This window comes from Pan paniscus, chromosome 3 (assembly GCF_029289425.2).
Source record: "Pan paniscus chromosome 3, NHGRI_mPanPan1-v2.0_pri, whole genome shotgun sequence".
NCBI lineage: Eukaryota > Metazoa > Chordata > Mammalia > Primates > Hominidae > Pan > Pan paniscus.
Window position 1 is genome coordinate 140,018,685 of NC_073252.2, and position 20,382 is coordinate 140,039,066.

At 37.0% G+C, this 20,382-nt stretch overlaps 1 protein-coding gene across 10 annotated transcripts in view; it reads right to left on the reverse strand.

Moving 5' to 3' along the window:
- Positions 1–20,382, reverse strand: part of INPP4B (inositol polyphosphate-4-phosphatase type II B) — an 813,511-nt gene that overhangs the window by 103,237 nt on the left and 689,892 nt on the right. For all 10 annotated transcript variants that reach the window (XM_063603916.1, XM_055111865.2, XM_014344746.5 and 7 more), the window contains one exon: positions 19,292–19,448. In XM_063603916.1, coding sequence (XP_063459986.1) covers positions 19,292–19,448 — 157 coding nt within the window. The remainder of the gene's footprint in view (positions 1–19,291; positions 19,449–20,382) is intronic.

The window sequence follows — 20,382 nt, forward strand, 5'->3', positions numbered from 1 at the left end:
CTATGTGATGCCATAATGTAAAATACATTAGAACGTTAGAAATTATTATTTTAAAAATATTGTAGATGTACATGCTATTATGAAGATAAAAAGCATAAAGAAAGAGGAATGCAACAGAGCCCTATTAATGCATGGTCATTTAATATTGGACAAACTTATAGGCAGCCTAGAATAAAATGTGAACAATGGTTCAATTTAAACAAGCATTGGTTAACTGTTGATTCTTATGTCATTGTCATGTGTAAAAGGGAAAATGGAGGTATACCGAATTTTTTTTTCATAATAAGAGATACATCAATAGATACCAAGAATGAATATCCTATATTCCTATTTTTTCATATTTGCATTTTTATCTCCTGTTCTCTCCCTTTATTTAATTGTTGTTCTCAATATGAATGGGTAGACTAATAGACACAGGGAAACACTAGAAAAAACTTCAATAAATTAACCCAGATGAAATTTTAAACGATAACAGACTGAAAACTGCTTTTGTTCTGTGCTTAGCTCTGTAGAGATTTGTTTCTACTAGAGAATTCCCAAACATAAAATACATCTTCTGTGCAGTAGGTGGCGCTGCTTAATCAGGCTGAAGCAGAACTACTTTGCACTTACTGCATTCAAGTAACTGATTTTTACTTTGTACGCAGTTGTATAGTTCCCAAACAGCATGTACTTATTGTTTAAGCATCTTGCATGGTACTATACTGAATCAACTGGTCAATACTTTATATGATTTTTCTAGTTAGAAAATTTTTAAAATAACTTAAGTGACCACATTTGTTTTCTTGCAAGACATTAAGTGACAATTCTAATTAAATATTTGTTTCTCTAAAAAGTATTTAAAGGAGAAAACTTTGCAGATTTTCTCATTAGCATAAGGATAGTTGCTTTATTCACTTCCATCTTCACTTATTTAACCAGTTGATTCTTAATTATAAATTACAATCAGATGACCAAAAAAACACCACCAAAACAAGTCTGGTTTCCAGTTTCACTAGATTGGAAGTGGAAACCCAGGAAAAAAGGAACACACAACATTCTAAACCTAGGAACAGTGTTACATACTTCTGATACTAACAATATTCCAGTGTCTCTATTTTGCATAATTATATATACTTTTTATGGCTAAAATTTCAGGACAATGACAATATCGGAAAGCATTAATTATGAATGAGAAAATTACAAGTTTGTGAGCAAGGTAATATGTCTTTAAAATAGTAGTAAGCCTTCTATGGAGGAACATAAGTGAAAAAGCTAAAAATACATTTTTTTCTAGAAAAGAAACAATTTAAGTTGAGCAGATAATGGAAAATTGTACTGGAAAATTCCAATGCCAATGACTCCAGGTTTTCTTCTCTGTTAATATGCAGTCAGTGTAAATCTCAGGTTCTGAAATAAACACAGTGGCTACGACAGGCCAAAGCAAAGCCAAAGTCAGTTCATAAATGGCCTTTTTGCTCCAATGAACATCCCAAATCATTCTCACAAAGGAAAAATAAATGCTTTAGTTTTTTGCTTTAAAATATGTTTTGGGGAAAATTAAAAAAAACCCAAGCTTCAGCTCTTGACAGTTTTCAGACTTGTCACTTGCCCCTCACCTTTATGTCTCTCCATACCTTACAGTTTACATGGTGTTTATTTGGTCCTCCTGATAAAGATGAAGGTAGTATTCATTCATATATAAATATATATATATGTGTGTGTGTGTGTGTATGTATATACACATATATATACCTGTGTGCACACACACATACACACAATCTTAGTTGAAACTTGAAAAAACTAAACTCAGAAGAGTGGATGTGTGTATTTCAGGATTTCGTACTTTTATACACACACACACACACACACACACACACACACACATACCTTTTTTATAAACCTAGTGAAGCTGGGGAGCTAAGGGTGCCCCACAATATAGTCACTGCCCCGCTATCTCTGCCCTGAGCCAACTAGCCTCGCAGGCACTAAGTGTGATTTTATTCCCTGGGCTCCTTTCCATGACAGAGGGAAATACTAAGTGAATGTTTTAGTGTGTCTATAAGAACTTGCTGAGACTCCTTAACCCTGAGACCAACAAGAGTCTTTCCTCGGGAAAACATAAAATGCATGTGGCTTAGCTGAGCTTTTCCTGAGCTTTGTGAAGTGTGTTGGGAGCCATCCAAGCACAGCCTCTGTTTTCCAGCCCTCTACTTGCTTCTCCGGCATATTCAAGGGAAGCTCACTGAAGGATTCAGAGAACGGCTGCTGGGTGCCCCCCTCACCTCCTCCACACATCATCTATTTCCTGTGCAGGATGTTCACGTCCTCTGAGCTCAATCACTCTTATGTTACTCAGGAGAAAAATAAAAGAGCCAAATATCAACCAACTGTAGCAGAGCATCACACTTTCTTTACAATTTCTGAGCCATTCTCTTCTCAGGTGCTTGGTCTTCTTTGCTCATTTAAAATAATTAACTTCACAAAAGCTTGTAGCTATTGTTATTTCTGTTATCGCAACCTTTCAGACACAGAAAAAAGGAAAAGTAAAAAGACTGCACATGCATTAAACTTTATGCAAAGAGATAACAGAAGAAATGAGGCAGCTCTTAGGATTCTCTTAAGGTAACAAGATGATGAACTGTGAAGCCAAGCAATTAGAATGGCCATTAAGGGGGGCAATAAAATTCCCAAGGTCATGAAGTGAACACAGACCAAACTTACAGCCAGTAGGGGTTTTCATCTATGCCTGAACCCCAGGTAGTACAGAAATGGTGACCAGTTCATGGTTGGGGGCTGGTTATTTCCTGCTTATAAAATTTTTATTGACTTTGAAGGGCCTATGCCTTACATCAACCCAAATAAGGGTACCTATGTGCCTCTGTGAGTGAAGTTCTTGTCTTTCAGGCACAATTTTGCAGTGTGAACATTAATAATGTGAAGGGATCAACTAATAATAAGGTTTCTTCTGCAGACACTTTATAGGTAAATTCCTTTGTATGGGCATAATACACGTCGCCAACTTTGGTCATAGACCCTAGACATCTGCCCATAGGAGGCCTCTAAATACCTGGACATATCCTAGGGGCACAGGGCCTAGAAACTAGGCTAATTCCAGATAATAGAAGAGTAATCAGGAAAAGAAAAGCACCTGTGGAAACTTGGCTGCTTCGAATGTTTTCCAGGCCACTCAGAATGTCCTTCTCCAACCAAGCCTTCCTGACCCTCTTCCTGTCTTTATAATCTACTGCCTGTCTCTGATACAGGAATTGAGAAATCTATTTTTATTTGTCTTCTTTTAATAAATGCTAATGTGTCTTTCTTATATCATTGCTCCCCCCCTCCTTTTTCATGACATCATGAGAAATGGACTCATTCATTGGACAAAGATAGTGTCTTCTATGTGAGGTGCTGTGGGTGATACTAATATTTTTAACTCATGCCCCCTCCTTCAAGGAGCTAAAATCGAGAAGGAAAGGTAAGAAGTACAATGGAATACCTACAGTATAAGGCGGTATGATAAGAGCTACAAAAGTTGGGACAGTGACCAAACGAGTTTTAGAAGAGAGAGAGTTTAGAGGCAAGAGAGTTCATCTATGGTGGGAAGACTGTGTTCACTCATGGCTGCGGCATTTACTGCAAACTTAAAGGAAGTCACATGTGGAAAGTGCCCAGGGAAGTCTGCCTGGACTGCAGGTAGTAGACACCCACAGTGAGGCTTTGTAGGAATAGAGACTGAGAGGAGTGTTTGGTTTTGTAATGACAAATCTAATAAACAGATGCATAAACTGACCAGAGCGAGAAACAGGGGGTACTGGAAGAGAGGAAATAAATGACTGAGATCACTCAGTGATTTGGAGAAGGCAGGAATAAAACAGAAGTAAATGTTAAGCTGAAGCCATGGAATAAAACCAAATGGGAGTCTAGGTATAGGCAGTCACCATGGTAGGGATAGGGAATGGAGGTCGATAGGGGTGGGGATAAAGGACGGTGCAGAGGATATGTGAATAGGGCAAGAGCTAAGAAGCAAGGTCAAATCAGAAACAATGTGTATCAGACAGGGTGAATGAAGAAACAAGGTTTATATTAACCCTGAGAGGAAGGTAGCAAGTGAATGTACTTTCCCTTGCCTCTATCTCAGGGCAGCCTCAAAGGCCCTAAGGACATTCACATAAAGAACAAACATGTATCTTAAAATGTAATCAGTGTAATGTCCACTGAACTATGATCCAAGGTAAATGACTGATCTTAGCACCTTCCACATGTATGAGAAATGACTGTACTGCTCAACCCAAGACAAACGGCTATGACAAGAACAAAGGCAACCTTCCCTCATGTCCAGGGAACCTTGTTTGTTTAAACCCTGCCAGCCTGAGAACACAGTGTCATAAAACTTTCCAGTCTTGCTCTTAGGAAAATAGCAAAGGAAATGCAACAACTGATATCCTGGTTAAACTTCTTATTTCGTAGCACAAAATTGAAAGCCTAAAGTAAATTCTGCTAAGACAGTTTCCAGGAACCAAATCCATTAATCAAACAAGCCTTGTATTTGTTGTAGCACAAAAGTTTTAAATTCAGGTTATGTGTTGACTGGAGGAGTCACACACCCACATTCACTGGGCTTATTTTGTTGCCTTTTGGCCTTAAATAAACTGTAATCTCAGGATTCTGGCCCTCAAACAGGCTGGGTATTTAAGAATAAGCTGCATAGGTCATAGGTCTTTGAGCAACCTGAAATTATCAATATGTCTACATCAGTGAGCTCCTGTCATTTAAATATTGGCCAGCATCTAAGGTTGAGAAGAGAGGTAGTGGATACTGAGTTGACTGAATCCTTATCAGAGTACAGGCAATCAGAGAAGTGACGAGGTGCAACATTTTTACTAGGTGAATGTAGGTGAAGTAAACTAGGTGAACATAGAAGTTTCCTAGTAATGTTCAAGACCATGGAATATAGTACATCAATTTTTTGGAGCATAAGTTTATACAAGTGCAATTTTGCTATATGCATGAATTGTGTAGTTGCACCAGTTTAAAAACAAAATTCTGCAAACACAATAGGGCCTCGTGTCCATAGATTTAACTTATAAATGCTGAGTAAGCAGTCAAGTAACCAAACAATGTAAACAGTACATTTCTTAGGCCATTTCATTCAATAATCACATGCCCTACAGCTGAGCATGGTGGCTCATGCCTGTAATCCCAGCACTTTGGGAGGCCGAGGCAGGCGGATCACCTGAGGGTGGGAGTTCGAGACCAGCCTGACCAATGTGGAGAAACCTCGTCTCTACTGAAAATACAAAATTAGATGGGCATGGTGGCGCATGCCTGTAATCCCAGCTACTCAGGAGGCTGAGGCAGGAGAATTGCTTGAACCCGGGAGGTGGAGGTTGTAGTGAGCCAAGATTGCACCATTGCACTCCAGCCTGGGCAACAAGAGTGAAACTTTGTTTACAAAAAAAAAACAAAACAAAAATATTACATGCCCTAAAGTTCCTGGATGAGAGCTATCATCTCCCTTTTCCTCTATCTCAGTTTCTCTGTGGGTGTGAACATCACCATATTTATGAGAAAGTTAAGTAATTTTTCGATGTAATTATGAATTCTTAATTTCTGCATATGATTCCACAGTAAGCCTTTAAGATATACCTAAGGGACTGATTTTCATGAAGTTATCATATAGCATCACAAGTTTGTGCCTGAAACAACTCAACATTTTGTTAAAAGGGTGCTAGCGAATATGTTTGTAGAGAATAAGATTGGAGAAGGTTTTTTTTTTTTCTTGGAGAGAGCAGAGGCAATGCATCATAGACGCTAAGAGGGCAGGCTCTGGAGCCAGACCACCAGGGTTAGAACCCAGGCTGTGCACAGGTCACTTCAACTCTCTACTTCTTCATCCTTTAATTTTGTAGAATTACTTCTATAGTGTTGTAAGAATTAAATGAGTTAATGCAGTCAATATTTAATTTTTTTTACCACATATCAAGTAATCCATAAATATGAGCTTCTATGTTAAAACAATTCAAATAAACAAAGTAATTTCTACATAATACTTTGCACTTGCCCTCCTACCAGCATTGATTCTTTATGCTCTTCCTTCTGTCCTATTTCTGAGGATGAACTGTTGTCTAGCTCAGACCATCTCCTCTGTTGGTACACCAGATCTCATCCTCTCTCACCTACTTAAGAGTGTCACTCTAGCAATTCTCTCCCTTCCTCCCACATTATCAATATTTCCTTTTTAACTGGATCATTCTTGTCAGAAAACAAACATGCTGTTATCTCCTCATCTTGAAACAAATATCACTGTTTTGACCCTAATTCCCTTTATAGCTCCTATACTTTATTTCTCCATTTCCTTTCACAATGAAACTTCTCAAAAGAGTTGTCTATACAGGTTGTCTCTACTTCCTTTACTTCCTCTTTCTTTTAACCCACTCTACTTAATTCCTACCCATTCTAGTAAGGCTACTCTCGTCATCAAAGACATCCATACTGCTAAATCCAAAGCCATCTCTTAGTCCTCATTTTATTTGACCTATTTTCTAATCCCGGCTTTCAGGATAGCATATTCTCTTTGTATTCCTCCTACCTCGCTGGCCGTCTCTTGACCAACTTTGTTGCTGGTTCCTTCACTTATTTCTGACATATCAACACTGAAATGTCCTCAAGTATATATAATCTATAGGTTATTTCCCCTTTCTCTGTACACTCAATCCCTGCTGTTATTATTCAGTCTCGTGTCTTTAAGTACCATCTACATAATAACAATTTCCAAATTAATGTCTTTAGCCTGAATATGTCTCCTGAACTCTATTCTTATATGTAACTGCAAACTTGATATCTCCATGTCAAATTTAACATTTCAAATGTCTTACCCTAAAAATAGGTACAGAATCTCACTACTTTTCATCACCTCCACTTGTCATCTTCTTCGTCCAAGCTCATCATGCCTCACCTTGACAACTGTATTCATGTTCTAACTGCCTATATCTGGTTTTACCCTCTTCATGTATAGTCTAATCTCAACACAACAGCCGCCTAGGTGTTAATATCTAAGTCAAATCAGGTTAATCCTCTTGTTCAAAACTCTCTAATTGCTCCCCATTTTTCTCAGAGTAAAAACAACATTTACACAAAGCCTCTACATGATCCTTCCCCTAAGTTACCTGTTTAATGTCACCTTCTACTCTCCTACCATCATTATCCTTATTTGATCCAAACTGGCTTCCTTGTTGTTTCCTGAATATGGTAGAGACATTTATGCTTCAAGGTTGCTGTAATAGCTATTTTCTATGACCAATATATCCTTTCCCTAGATAGTCACATGGCTCACTGTCTCACCTCCTGTGTCTTTGCTCAAGCATCAGCTTTTAAATGAGACCTACATCGCCTACTCCACTAAACTGCAATCTCTACCCTACAACATTCCATCAAAACCCTTTTACATTGCTCTATATTTTTTTCTACAGCCTCTGTCACCATTACTATACCATGCAATGGCCCTATTTCTTGTGTTACTTTTTATTGTCTCTTTGCTACTAGAGCATAAACTTCAGGAGAGCCAGTGTTTTATCTTTTCTGCTTATTTTTGTAGTCCTCAGGGTCTAAAACAGTGCCTAGCACATAGTAGATAATTAAAATATGTTGAATGACTGAAAAAAATTAATATCACCTTTAAAAACGTGGCATCCTTTTTATTACCATAAAACTTTGGAACTGGAAGAGACCTTAAAACTTTGTACATTATTTTACCAAAACAGGATGTGAGACGCAGAGAATGTAAATGACTTGACAAAGGCCATGAAGCCAAATAAGTACCAAATTGTGGACTTGCCAAGATCCTGGCTCTGAGTCCCATGTTACTCTGTTACTTCATAATTCATTGTACAATTTTTAAGGAAAACAGCATTAGTTTTCTGGTAAGAACAGATATTTTAAAATGTCATAATGCAAAAATGTTATTGAAATTCTAGGCTTACAATAAAAATGTACTTTACATGGCATATTTTGATTATTTAAGTTTTTTTAAAATTTGTAAGTATACTCTAGTTGGGAGGCCAAGGTAGGCAGATCACCTGAGGTCGGGAGTTCGAGACCAGCCTGACCAACATGGAGAAACCCCGTCTCTACTAAAAATGCAAAAAATTAATTGGGCATAGTGGCGCATGCCTGTAATCCCAGCTGGTTGGGAGGCTGAGGTGGGAGAATCACTTGAATCTGGGGGACGGAGGTTGTGGTGAGCCGAGATCGCACCATTGCATTCCAGCCTGGGCAACAAGAGTGAATCTCTGTCTCAAAAAAAAAAAAAAAAAAAAAAAAAAAAAGTTGTTTTAGCTGGAGAACTATTAATTTTTTAAAGCTTCATTCATTGATCTTTTTCCAATGAAATTCTCAATATTCATATGTAGGAATTTATGAAATTCAAAATATTAATATTTAAGCCCTCTAGTGAAAAAGATTCTTTGGTACTTGTATGTTTGTATTTTATAAAATAAAAGACTTGTTATAACTATTAAAACCACTGAAATAATTGTCTAATGTTGAATATAAATTCTGAGAATATTAGTATCTCTGCATAAATGTTGAACAATATTCACTTACTAATATCAAGAAAACCTCAAAAGTGTCAACAGCAATGGTAGATCCACATGACTAGGCCTTCATTCCACAATATTGGGCCTCTATTATTTGCTACGAATTATGTTAGGTTCTGGAGATTCAAGAACAAATCACAAACACTTGGCATATTTTCTTATAGAGCCAAGTCTAACAGGGGAAATGACATTTAAGATGGCATGTGCAATAAATCAGAGATTCAAAGGTTTCAAAATAGTGGCCTATAGACCAGTCTTATATGGCCTACAAATTTTATTTGGCATTTATCACGTTTTAGCAATTTTTAACCTTAAAAAAAAGTGAGATATTTTATATAAACATTCAGATTTATTTGAAAAATCAGAAGGGATGACAACTTTAGGTCCATGTTCTCCATGGAAATGACTGGCTGGGGCTGGAGCAGTGACCCCCTTTTGGAGGAACATATACTCTCTACTTTGCTCTGGCTTCTGTCCACTTCGCTTGATTCATTCACATTACTTCCTATGATGCCTATGGGCCCTTGTCATTGCAAGCCTTGCAGAAAGTGTGACAATGTAAATGACAGAATCCAGTAAAAAATAAAAACAGGAGGACCTATTCAAAAAGCAGTAAATGAGATTTTTTCCTTTTTCCCTCAGTGGTGTTGCTCCAGACCTGTCAGGGTGTTTTTTGTTTGTTTATTTTTTTAATGTTTGTTTGTTTGAGACAGAGTCTCACTCTGTCGCCCAGGCTGGAGTGCAGTGGTGCGATCTCCGCTCACTGCTAGCTCCACCTCCCAGGTTCACGCCATTCTCCTGCCTCAGCGTCCTGAGTAGCAGGGACTACAGGTGCCTGCCACCACGTCTGGCTAATTTTTAGTATTTTTTAGTAGAGACGGGGTTTCACCGTGTTAGCCAGGATGGTCTCGATCTCCTGACCTTGTTATCCACCCACCTCAGCCTCCCAAAGTGCTGGGATTACAGGTGTGAGCCACCATGCCCGGAGGGTGCTTTTTATTTACTCTTTTTTGCCATACTCCCTTGGATGTGGGGCTACGTGAGTACAGAGCCTCAAAGGCAGTCAGCCTCACCCTGGCTCTTCTACACTGGCACCCAGGCATGTTGGTAGGTGGGGGTGGGAAGTGATCATTGGGCTGGCGTGAAGATGGAAGGTCGGGCAGGCACTGGAGAACCCTGCAGAACTGCAAGTGAGGCAAGCCTCCAAGGCCCGGGTACAGGCTTCATCACCCTATTGGACTTCACTGACAAAACACAAATGCAAAGATAAAGTTATTCGGAATTTCAGGATGGCAACTCAGAGCATTAATCTCAGAGCACAGGGCTCTGCTGAGTGAGAGGCCGTGTGTGACCACATTGGTCTCACACTCACAGCCTTAGCCTGGATGACCAGGGAAGGCACCCCAGATGATGTGAAGTTTGGGCATGGGGAAAGCTTTGAAAGCTCAGGAATGAAAAGCACCAGGTGAGTTCTCAGAAGAGTTTAATATGACTGGATCATGGAGGATGAGGCAGGGTGAGGTGGAAGGAGATGTCAAAGTGCCTTGAAGTGGCAGGTAGGGGTAAAGAAATGTAGGGCCTGTAAAAAAGGGAGAAAGTGTCTTGAAGAGGCAGGTGGTGGTAAGGGAATTTAGGACCTTGTAAAAGAGGGAGAAAGCTTGGCAAACAAGTGAAGTATAAGATATGACTATCTGAGAAACAGTTCATTAAGATATCAAGGACAAACCTAAAGGCAGGTAAATCTATATACAAAATCGCTCTTAAAATTTAATCATCCCTTACAAAGAAATGGAAGAACATTCCATGCTCATGGGCAGGAAGAATCAATATTGTGAAAATGGCCATACTGCCCAAGGTAATTTACAGATTCAATGACATCCCCATCAAGATACCAATGACTTTCTTCATAGAATTGGAAAAAACTACTTTAAAGTTCATATGGAACCAAAAAAGAGCTTGCATCGTCAAGTCAATCCTAAGCCAAAAGAACAAAGCTGGAGGCATCACGCTACCTGACTTCAAACTATACTACAAGGCTACAGTGACCAAAACAGCATGATACTGGTACCAAAACAGAGATATAGATCAATGGAACAGAACAGAGCCCTCAGAAATAATGCCACCTATCTACAACTATCTGATCTTTGACAAACCTGAGAAAAACAAGCAATGGGGAAAGGATTCCCTATTTAATAAATGGTTCTGGGAAAACTGGCTAGCCATATGTAGAAAGCTGAAACTGGATCCCTTCCTTACACCTTATACAAAAATTAATTCAAGATGGATTAAAGACTTAAACGTTTGACCTAAAACCATAAAAACCCTAGAAGAAAACCTAGGCATTACCATTCAGGACATAGGCACGGGCAAGGACTTCATGTCTAAAACACCAAAAGCAATGGCAACAAAAGACAAAATGGACAAATGGGATCTAATTAAACTAAAGAGCTTCTGCACAGCAAAAGAAACTACCATCAGAGTGAACAGGCAACCTACAAAATGGGAGAACATTTTTGCAACCTACTCATCTGACAAAGGGCTAATATCCAGAGTCTACAATGAACTCAAACAAATTTACAAGAAAAAAACAAACAACCCCATCAAAAAGTGGGCAAAGGATATGAACAGACACTTCTCAAAAGAAGACATTTATGCAGCCAAAAAACACATGAAAAAATGCTCACCATCACTGGCCATTAGAGAAATGCAAATCAAAACCACAATGAGATACCATCTCACACCAGTTAGAATGGTGGTCATTAAAAAGTCAGGAAACAACAGGTGCTGGAGAGGATGTGGAGAAATAGGAACACTTTTACACTGTTGGTGGGACTGTAAACTAGTTCAACCATTGTGGAAGTCAGTGTGGTGATTCCTCAGGGATCTAGAACTAGAAATACCATTTGACCCAGCCATCCCATTACTGGGTATATACCCAAAGGACTATAAATCATGCTGGTATAAAGACACATGCACACGTATGTTTATTGCAACACTATTCACAATAGCAAAGACTTGGAACCAACCCAAATGTCCAACAATGATAGACTGGATTAAGAAAATGTGGCACATATACACCATGGAATACTATGCAGCCATAAAAAAGGATGAGTTCATGTCCTTTGTAGGGACATGGATGAAATTGGAAATCATCATTCTCAGTAAACTATCGCAAGGACAAAAAACCAAACACCGCATGTTCTCACTCACAGGTGGGAATTGAACAATGAGAACACATGGACACGGGAAGAGGAACATCACACTCTGGGGACTGTTGTGGGGTAGGGGGAGGGGGGAGGGATAGCATTAGGAGATATACCTAATGCTAAATGACGAGTTAATGGGTGCAGCACACCAGCGTGGCACATGTATACATATGTAACTAACCTCCACGTTGTGCACACGTACCCTAAAACTTAGAGTATAATAATAATAAAATTAAAAAAAAATAATCATTCCTTTTTCCAACAGATATTCTGAGGATCTCAGATAGAGATCACCATGCTTGAATTTGAATCCTTGCTTGGATGCCCACTAGCTCTGTGATCTTAGACAAATTACTTAACCCCTTCATCTATGAAATGGGGATAGAACCAGAAACTCCCCTACAGGCTTGTTGTGAAAAGGAAGAGAGGAAAGAATGTAAAAGTTCATCAAAGTACTTGTCACATAAATGTGAGTGTACTAAGTGTCAGCTATTAATGTGATTATTACCCCTCCTTTGATACCTCGTTTGGTCTCCAAACTGCATTTGATTTTCATTCCTTGATACTTCTGACACCTCATCTGAGAGTAATCCTCATGCCTCAAGGCCAATAAAGATTTTGCTCATCTTTTCTTCTTTCTCTTTACATTTTATCCAGTTTAATCTATCTGCTAATGCCTCCCAAATGTTTACTTCCTTTCCTAAGTCTTTTATCTTGTAAGTGATGCCTTTGGAAGATCTCTCACTAGGTATATCCCTTCAAATAGAACTTACTCATGTACTAGACTGTAAGGACAGGGCCATGACTGAACGTGTTCCTGGATACAGTGACTGGAACAGGGTAAGTACTCAACAAATATGGAATGAATGAAAGAATTTTCTTCTTTCTTTTCCAACCAACAAAAATTTAGTGTCTTTCCATGAGGCTTCATGCCTGAACTATTTTATATATAATTGCATTAATTTGTGAGTTGTTCTAGTCTTTAATTATTATTATTATTTTAGAGATAGAGTCTCACTGTCACCCAGCCTGGAGTGCAATGGTACAATCTCAGCTCACTGCAACCTCCACCTCCCAGGTTCAAGTGATTCTCTAGCCTCAGCCTCCCGAGTAGCTGGGACTACAGGCACGTGCTACCATGTTCAGTTAATTTTTGTATTTTTAATAGAGATGGGGTTTCCCCATGTTGGCCAGGCTGGTCTTGAACTCCTGATCTCAAGTGATCCACATGCCTCAGCCTCCCAAAGTGCTGGGATTACAGTCGTGAGCCACCCTGCCCAGCCCAGTCTTTAATTATTTTAAGTGTATTAGATAGATAGCTAATCTAGGGAACCAAAGACAAAAGATGGGACAGAGGAGCATTTCACTACAGCCTTATATGTGTTCCTAGTTGAAGGTTGGGGTGCACTTTTAGGATGAAAAATCCTTGGCACCAGCAAGACATTGATAACTGGTGACAAATCACTGGCAAACCTCTAGTAGTTACCAGCAGACAGTTGTGCGTTTGTCGGTTTGTTTGCTTGTTTACTTTTTGTATACAGATGGGCTCTCACCATGCTGCCCAGGTTGGTCTCAAACTCTTGGCTTCCAGTGATCCACCCACCTGGGCTTCCAAAGTGCTCGGATTACAAGTGTGAGCCACAGCAACTGGCCCAGATGATTGTGTTAACTGAAGGCAGACAGAGATAAAGTAAAATATAAGGTAAATATAGTGAATTATCAGATCCCAGGAGGAAATGTGGAATGTGCCTTACAAGTTAAAAAGAAACTTTCAAGCAAAAAAGGACATGAGTACCAAGAAACTAGAAATAAATTCTAAGCAATGATATGTGGACTAATTCGATGATCTACATGGAGGTTTACTGCCTTTGAAAGAAGCAGTGATGACTCAAAGCCTATGTGGCCTCATTAGTGAAAATAATTTCAGAGGAACTTTATCTTTGACAGGATTTACAGCTGGATAGATTAGGAAAAATAATTCAATGGCATAGGATATTTGGCCTTTTACAGGGCATTTCATGACATACTTGTGAAAGATGGAGAAATATAGGCCATGCAATGATATGAATGGGTGAACATAGAGCTGGTTGAACACACATCCCCAAAGGGTAGTGATTAACCAGCGTATTTGAATGCATACTGTTCTTTTTAGTGATGTGCCTTAAGAATCTCTATGTAGCTCTGTTTTCTAATCATTTTTATCTGTTACTTCTAGGAATGGACAGAAAATGCATATATAATGTGAATAAAATCATCCTGAGTAGGTCAGTAGATATGAAGGATGAAAGAAACAGGTATTTATTAGAGTGTACTCAAAGGCATTTTATACTAGTCAGTCATGGGTTTAGACATCCATCTCTTCAGTAAAATTGGGATAGACTGTTTTAATCTTCTCATGCCCCCAGTATTTCATAATGTCTAGTATATAGTGGTGCTTAAATGTTGCTTGAATCTTTAGAAGCCTGAAGGATAGGTCAAATTTAGCAAGGTTTATGGATATCAATAGAATTAGTTGTAAAATGTGAGTGTCAAAACAGTGAATGCCAGCTTAGATATCATTATATTAGAATAGTACCTAAAAGTAGGGAGGTGGTCCTCCTGGGTTACTCTGCAGCTATTAACTGTATTTGTATCGCTGTGCTTAATTCTGCAGACTGCTGAGACAAACTAGAAGATGTTCAGAGAAATGCAAACTCTTGGATATGCTTGAAGCTATTCCTTTGAAAAATGATTGAAAAGGTGACAATTCAAAAGGGACATGAGGGTTGCTTTCAGATACACCTTAGGCTTAATGTAAAGAAAGAAAAGTAAATTTGTTTTTTATTGCAAAGGATTATATCTGGACCAGTGAGTACAATGAAAGAAAACATATTAGGATCAAGGTCTGGAGTATGTTGCTCTAGAAGATAAAAAGAGTTTTCTATAACTGAAGATGTACCTCATAGGCTAGTTGAAAATTGGCAGAGATATTGTAGATAAGCTTCTTAACATATTTTAGGAGGTTTAATTACATAATCTTTAAGATGACATCAAAATCTAAGGTTCTAATATTCACTGATTTTATCTTTGAGTCAGCAGTTTATGAAACTGAAGGCATGTAGTGCTACACAGACAGCAGATGCTCAGAAAGGTATCTGAGTGTACTTCAAATAAAAGGACAATCTTCATTCATTAGGAAACCACATAAATATACATAAACTGTAGAACTTTGGAATAGTTATTCTATTATTTCTCTTCAGAACAGCACAGAAAGTTTTATGTCTCTCAGCACTATCTGCATTTACCCTAAAAAGAAATTTATAACGCAAGCCAAAGATATACTGTAAAACCTTGGTTCTCAAACAAACAGAAAACCTTCAAAACTACAGATTTAAAATATTACTAAAAGGAAAATTTGCAACTTGAAAAGAGAAATAGCTGTAGGTTAAAGAACAACATAAGAAACTGGATAAAAGTAGCACAACCCAGATGACCATCTGTTTAGCCATGTTAAGTATACAGCAGCAAAACAAACACAAATTATAGCTACAATGTAAAAATAAAGGAGTGTGATGAAAAAGAAAAACTGTCATAGGATTGATTTACTCCAAATTTAGAAATGTATCCCAACATAAATCACAATAATCAAAACCCTATGAAATAAAACAAAATTCCAGAATTTGATTTAAAATAGATACAGAATCTAATAAACAAAAAACCAGAAGTAATACAACATGAAGAATAACATCACTAACAAATGATGCTGCAACAAATGCTTATCAGTATTTATCATATCATACACTGTAATAAATACTATATGTCTCAAATTGCTCGCCTAATCAATTCACTAATTAATTGTAAAAAAGAAAGGAGCAAAATGGCTTGGGCTGGGATAAATTTCGGACTATTGAAGAAATACATTTTATTATCAAAAATAATATTTTGGAATATAGTAACATGTTATACAATGTCAAACTTCACAGAAACAAGAAATTACAATATGATATTTTCACCCAAAGTGGCATGAAATAAGTGAAAATATTTAAGGCTGAAAAGATTGTAATCAGAAGGGTGCTTTTAGATCCTGTTAGTTAGAGTGTCTTTTGTTATAGAGAACCATGAAAATGTTTCTATCCATCCAGATGTTGATTTCTAAATGCTGTTCTCCAATAAAATGAAACCAGGTTTCTTTAGAAATTGGCTGAACCTGGAGCTGGGGTAGGGAAAATATAAGACGAGCCTAGAGCTTCTTATGGTGCCAAAGAGGAAGTCAGTGAGTAAAAACAAGTAAGAAAATGAGTAAGGGAAATAAGAAAGTAAGGGAGTAAACAACATATGGGAGGATGTCATCAGAAGGACACAGAAATCAATCTGAATAAGAGAGAACAACTTGAGTCCAAAATTAATATTAGTATTGGATTCTTAACCAAATAATAAAATAAGTATTCAAACAAGGAAGAAAAGATTTTGAATGTTGTCACCACAAGGAATGATAAATGTTTAAAGTGATGAATATGGTAATTACTCTGATGTTGTCATTATGTGAATAAAGCACCACATGGAGTTTTACCCCAAAATATGGCTTCCTGATATAATGAATATTTTGAATTACAGGCCCTTAGAGATCAACAGATGCTAGAACAGACTTTTCCCTATCCATATAAAGACAGGGCAGACCTATGAAGGAGAAGAGTTGTTTCTTCTCTGCCTCGGCCCCATGTCTCTCAATCTTCTACCTCTTCAAAAGCACAGGCTGAAGTTTCCTTAACTGCCTAAACTCCAGAGCTTCAAAAACAAACAAGCAAAAAACCAAAAAACAATTACCTGTGATCCATTCCTTGTTTTTTTGCTAACTGAACCCATATCCCAGGAGGAAGACAAAAGTCGTCAACAAACCTGGACATATTTTTGTCACAAACCAACAGGCCCAACAGACAACTGTATGTTCTTCAAGCCCATTAAATTATCCTAAAAACTATTTACTATCTTCCTAAAATCATCCACACTACCTCTCCTCACCCTTTCCCCTAAAATGTAGGGTATATAAGCATCTGTACCCCATTGAGATATTAGGTAATCACAGTGTGATTCTCCCTTTACACATGATAGCAATAAATTTATATTCCTTTTCTCTTATGAATCTGCCTTTTTATGAGTTAATTTTTCAATAACTTTTCAGAGGGCAAAAGGAGAAGCTTTCCATTCGCCCACACATACACATGCATTGAGACATCACGGTGAACCCCATAAAAATGTACAATTATTATGTGTCAAATATAATTAAAATTTAAGTTAAAAATAAAATAAGTATTCATGAGTCCACATTGATATAAAAAATGGATAAATAAATACATAGGAGAGAGGGGGCAACTCTTCCTTACAAAATAATTCCAGTTCTGACAATCTAACTTATGGGGAAATAAAATTTAGTTAAAGACTTAGAGAATCAAAGATGCTGATATGTTAATTACAGCACTATGATAGTACTTAAAAATCTAAAATAATGGCTTCTATTTTGATGAATTCGTTTACAGTCATTATAATATGCATTCTGGAGAATGGTTATGAGGAAATATTCAGACAAAAGTAACATATTTCACACATTTAAATAGTGACTTCTCTTAAAAAAATTCTAACACAAGAAAGAATTGGTGATGAGTGAAATAAACATAGATAATAAAATAAGAAAATAAATTAGAGGGCAATATGTTGTAGTTTGACTCTAACCATCCACAACATTGATCTAGCTGTGAATTCTACTTCTGCAGCAACTTCTACTTGGTTTTAGGCTATATGTACACAATGTCTCATATTCAAATAAAAATGATTCATCTAATCTTACGGCTGATTTATCTGCCAAATATTTTACCTTTTAAAATGCATTTTGAATGCCCAGATGCAGTCTTCTGATGAAATACAAGATACACACACACACACACACACACACACACACACACACTGTATAATTTCAAATATTTTGGAATGTTATTGTCTTCAGTGAGAAGTTTTGGCAACATTAAACAAAAAATATAACAAAATCCAGTGTCCCTTATCTTATTTCTGCTAAAAAATAATATGCCTTGAAAAAATCTATCAATGGACATAGTCACTAAAATGAATTCTTCTTACCTCATTTTCTAGAGGACAACAGTGTCTGGCCCATGCTTGATAATCAATATTTGTTCAATTAAAGAAAATTGAAGTATGCTATTTCTTCATGACATAGCTATGACAAGCTTTCATTTTGATTCATGTAAAGTTATGAAGCTAGACAAGATTCATTAACTAATAAAAACTGGTATTGTTAAAAAAGAAAATCCCTAAATACAGTTAGATCAAGTAAGTGTGAACATAAAGAACATTAGCATAAATGTTTTGCCTATATGAATGTATGACAGAGGAAGAGGGACCATCTACAACAAGAATACTTTAGAAAGCCATAGCTTACAAATATAATTTAGAAATGGTTCTACTGTTAATCAAGTGATGAAAGATTGGTGTTTTATATAATTAAACTCCTGACAAAAATGTGAGTAATGAAAAATTAGGAAAACAAATTGAGGAAACATAAATCTAATTTTATAAATGTTTGTATTTTCTTATGACTCTTTTTTTTTAAAGTAAAAGAAAGAACAGATTTCAGCAGAAGAGAGTAGGGTAGTATTGCTTATTCTCTCCAAACACTTAAAGTACCCAGCAAAAAAGTCTGACTCAACCCTAACAGCAGTTCCTACTGCCGTAAAGAGATGTAGACATTTGCCTTGGTTTTTGTGTCAATATTAATCAAACATTAATCAAATCAACAAAAAGAAAATTTCAAAGCCATTTACAGGGACACATCTGTAGTTAAAATTTTGTTTGTATTTTCTAGCCAACCTTGTAATAAGGTATACATTTGAAAGTATCTTCCTTCCTATCTACCTACCTACCCACCTATCTCTCCACAGAAAAACACATGCACTCACATGTATACACATGTGTGCATGGTTTCACAAAAATCTAGACTTGTCATATATTTTTTTAGAGCAATATGCTAACATATTCCTTACAATCAAATCTTCCCATATGTTTTGGAGATAATTTACACAAATATTTCTCAGAATAAAATGCAAAAATCATCCTATCTGATTACATTCTGTTAAGAAACCACTGTGAGATCCTGTGTCCTTGATATGCCCCTATGTTTCTAAGAGTTAAGTGCAGATGCTTATTTATCTTTCTAATAAAATTTTGGAGGAATGTGTAAAGGTAGGTTAAACTATGTCAGAGCCTTAAAACACTGTTCTTTTTTCAAGGTTTTTATGTGGTAAGATAAGAAAAAAAAAAGGACATTGCTAGCAGTTCCGAAAACACAACTGAGATGCAATTTGATAAATAGCCTTCCATCATCCAAGCCAGAGCAGTGGAAAAGCATGCTATCAGCACTTTCATCAAAGATACTATTGACTCCTCTTCTTCTATATCATTTTTTTTCACGAGTTTCTCATTTGGTTTACTCAGTAAATGATTGGGAAAAAAATGATTTCTTACCTCTTGGGTGAGAGGGAATGGCATCTGTTAATGAAGGTTCCTTTTCTCCATCATTGTTGCCGCCACTGCCTTCACTGCCACCATCTCTTTCAATCAGTTTGTCCACCATAGCAATAATGCAGTTCAGGCTCTTCCCCACATTGGCCCACACCCTGTCCTGAAAAAAGCATGAGTATCACTACATATTTTTGTCACAAAAACAAGGTAAGGCAAAGTCTGATAAATCTATTTTAGAGAAGCATTTGGAAGGGTAATCATTAGAATGCAGACTGAGTAGCTCTAAATTCCCATTAATTTGGTCAGACTATGGATATATAATAATAAATCTATGTTCTCTTAATGAAGCAAAAATGAAGTATTATAAATCTTTTTATTTAGTCCATTATTTTCACTTTGTCATAAAGAAATGATGACCATCATACAATATTAATCCATAATTGACCACAAATTATGATATTTTAAATTGAAGGTACCTATTCTCTTTATCAACACTTATTATGAAAGCAAACACACACCAATATTTTTAAAGAATGGCCTCCTGTTGTGTGAGAAATTCTTGGAGTATTTTTGGTTATATATACATATATATATACATATATATATACATATATATATGTATTTCAGTAGCATTAAGTATATTCACATTGTCATGCACCCATTACTAGCATCTACTTTCAGAACTTTTTCATCTTCCTAGACTGAAACTCTGCACCCCTTACACATGAATTTCACATTCCTTCCTCTTCCAGCCCTTGGCAACCACATTTTGCTTTCTGTCCCTGTGAATTTGACTATTCTAGGTACTAGAAATTCTGGAAGTATGGTCTTTAGACCACTTCTAACAGAACAGCCCAGAAAATTAGTATGCAGATCCCTGGGTCCCACCAATTGAATCAGAAACCCTGGGAGGAAGGCACAATAAATTGAAATTTTGACAAATTGCTCAGATCCTTCTGACCATACTGTCTTAGAACCTCTACTTAATATTATACACTAGAGCTACATAATAAGTCATTTTGAGTGACTTATTTCCCAGGAAGCAGCCTGTACCACTAATGGGCCTCTTTGCCACTAATCTTCCCAGTTCTCAT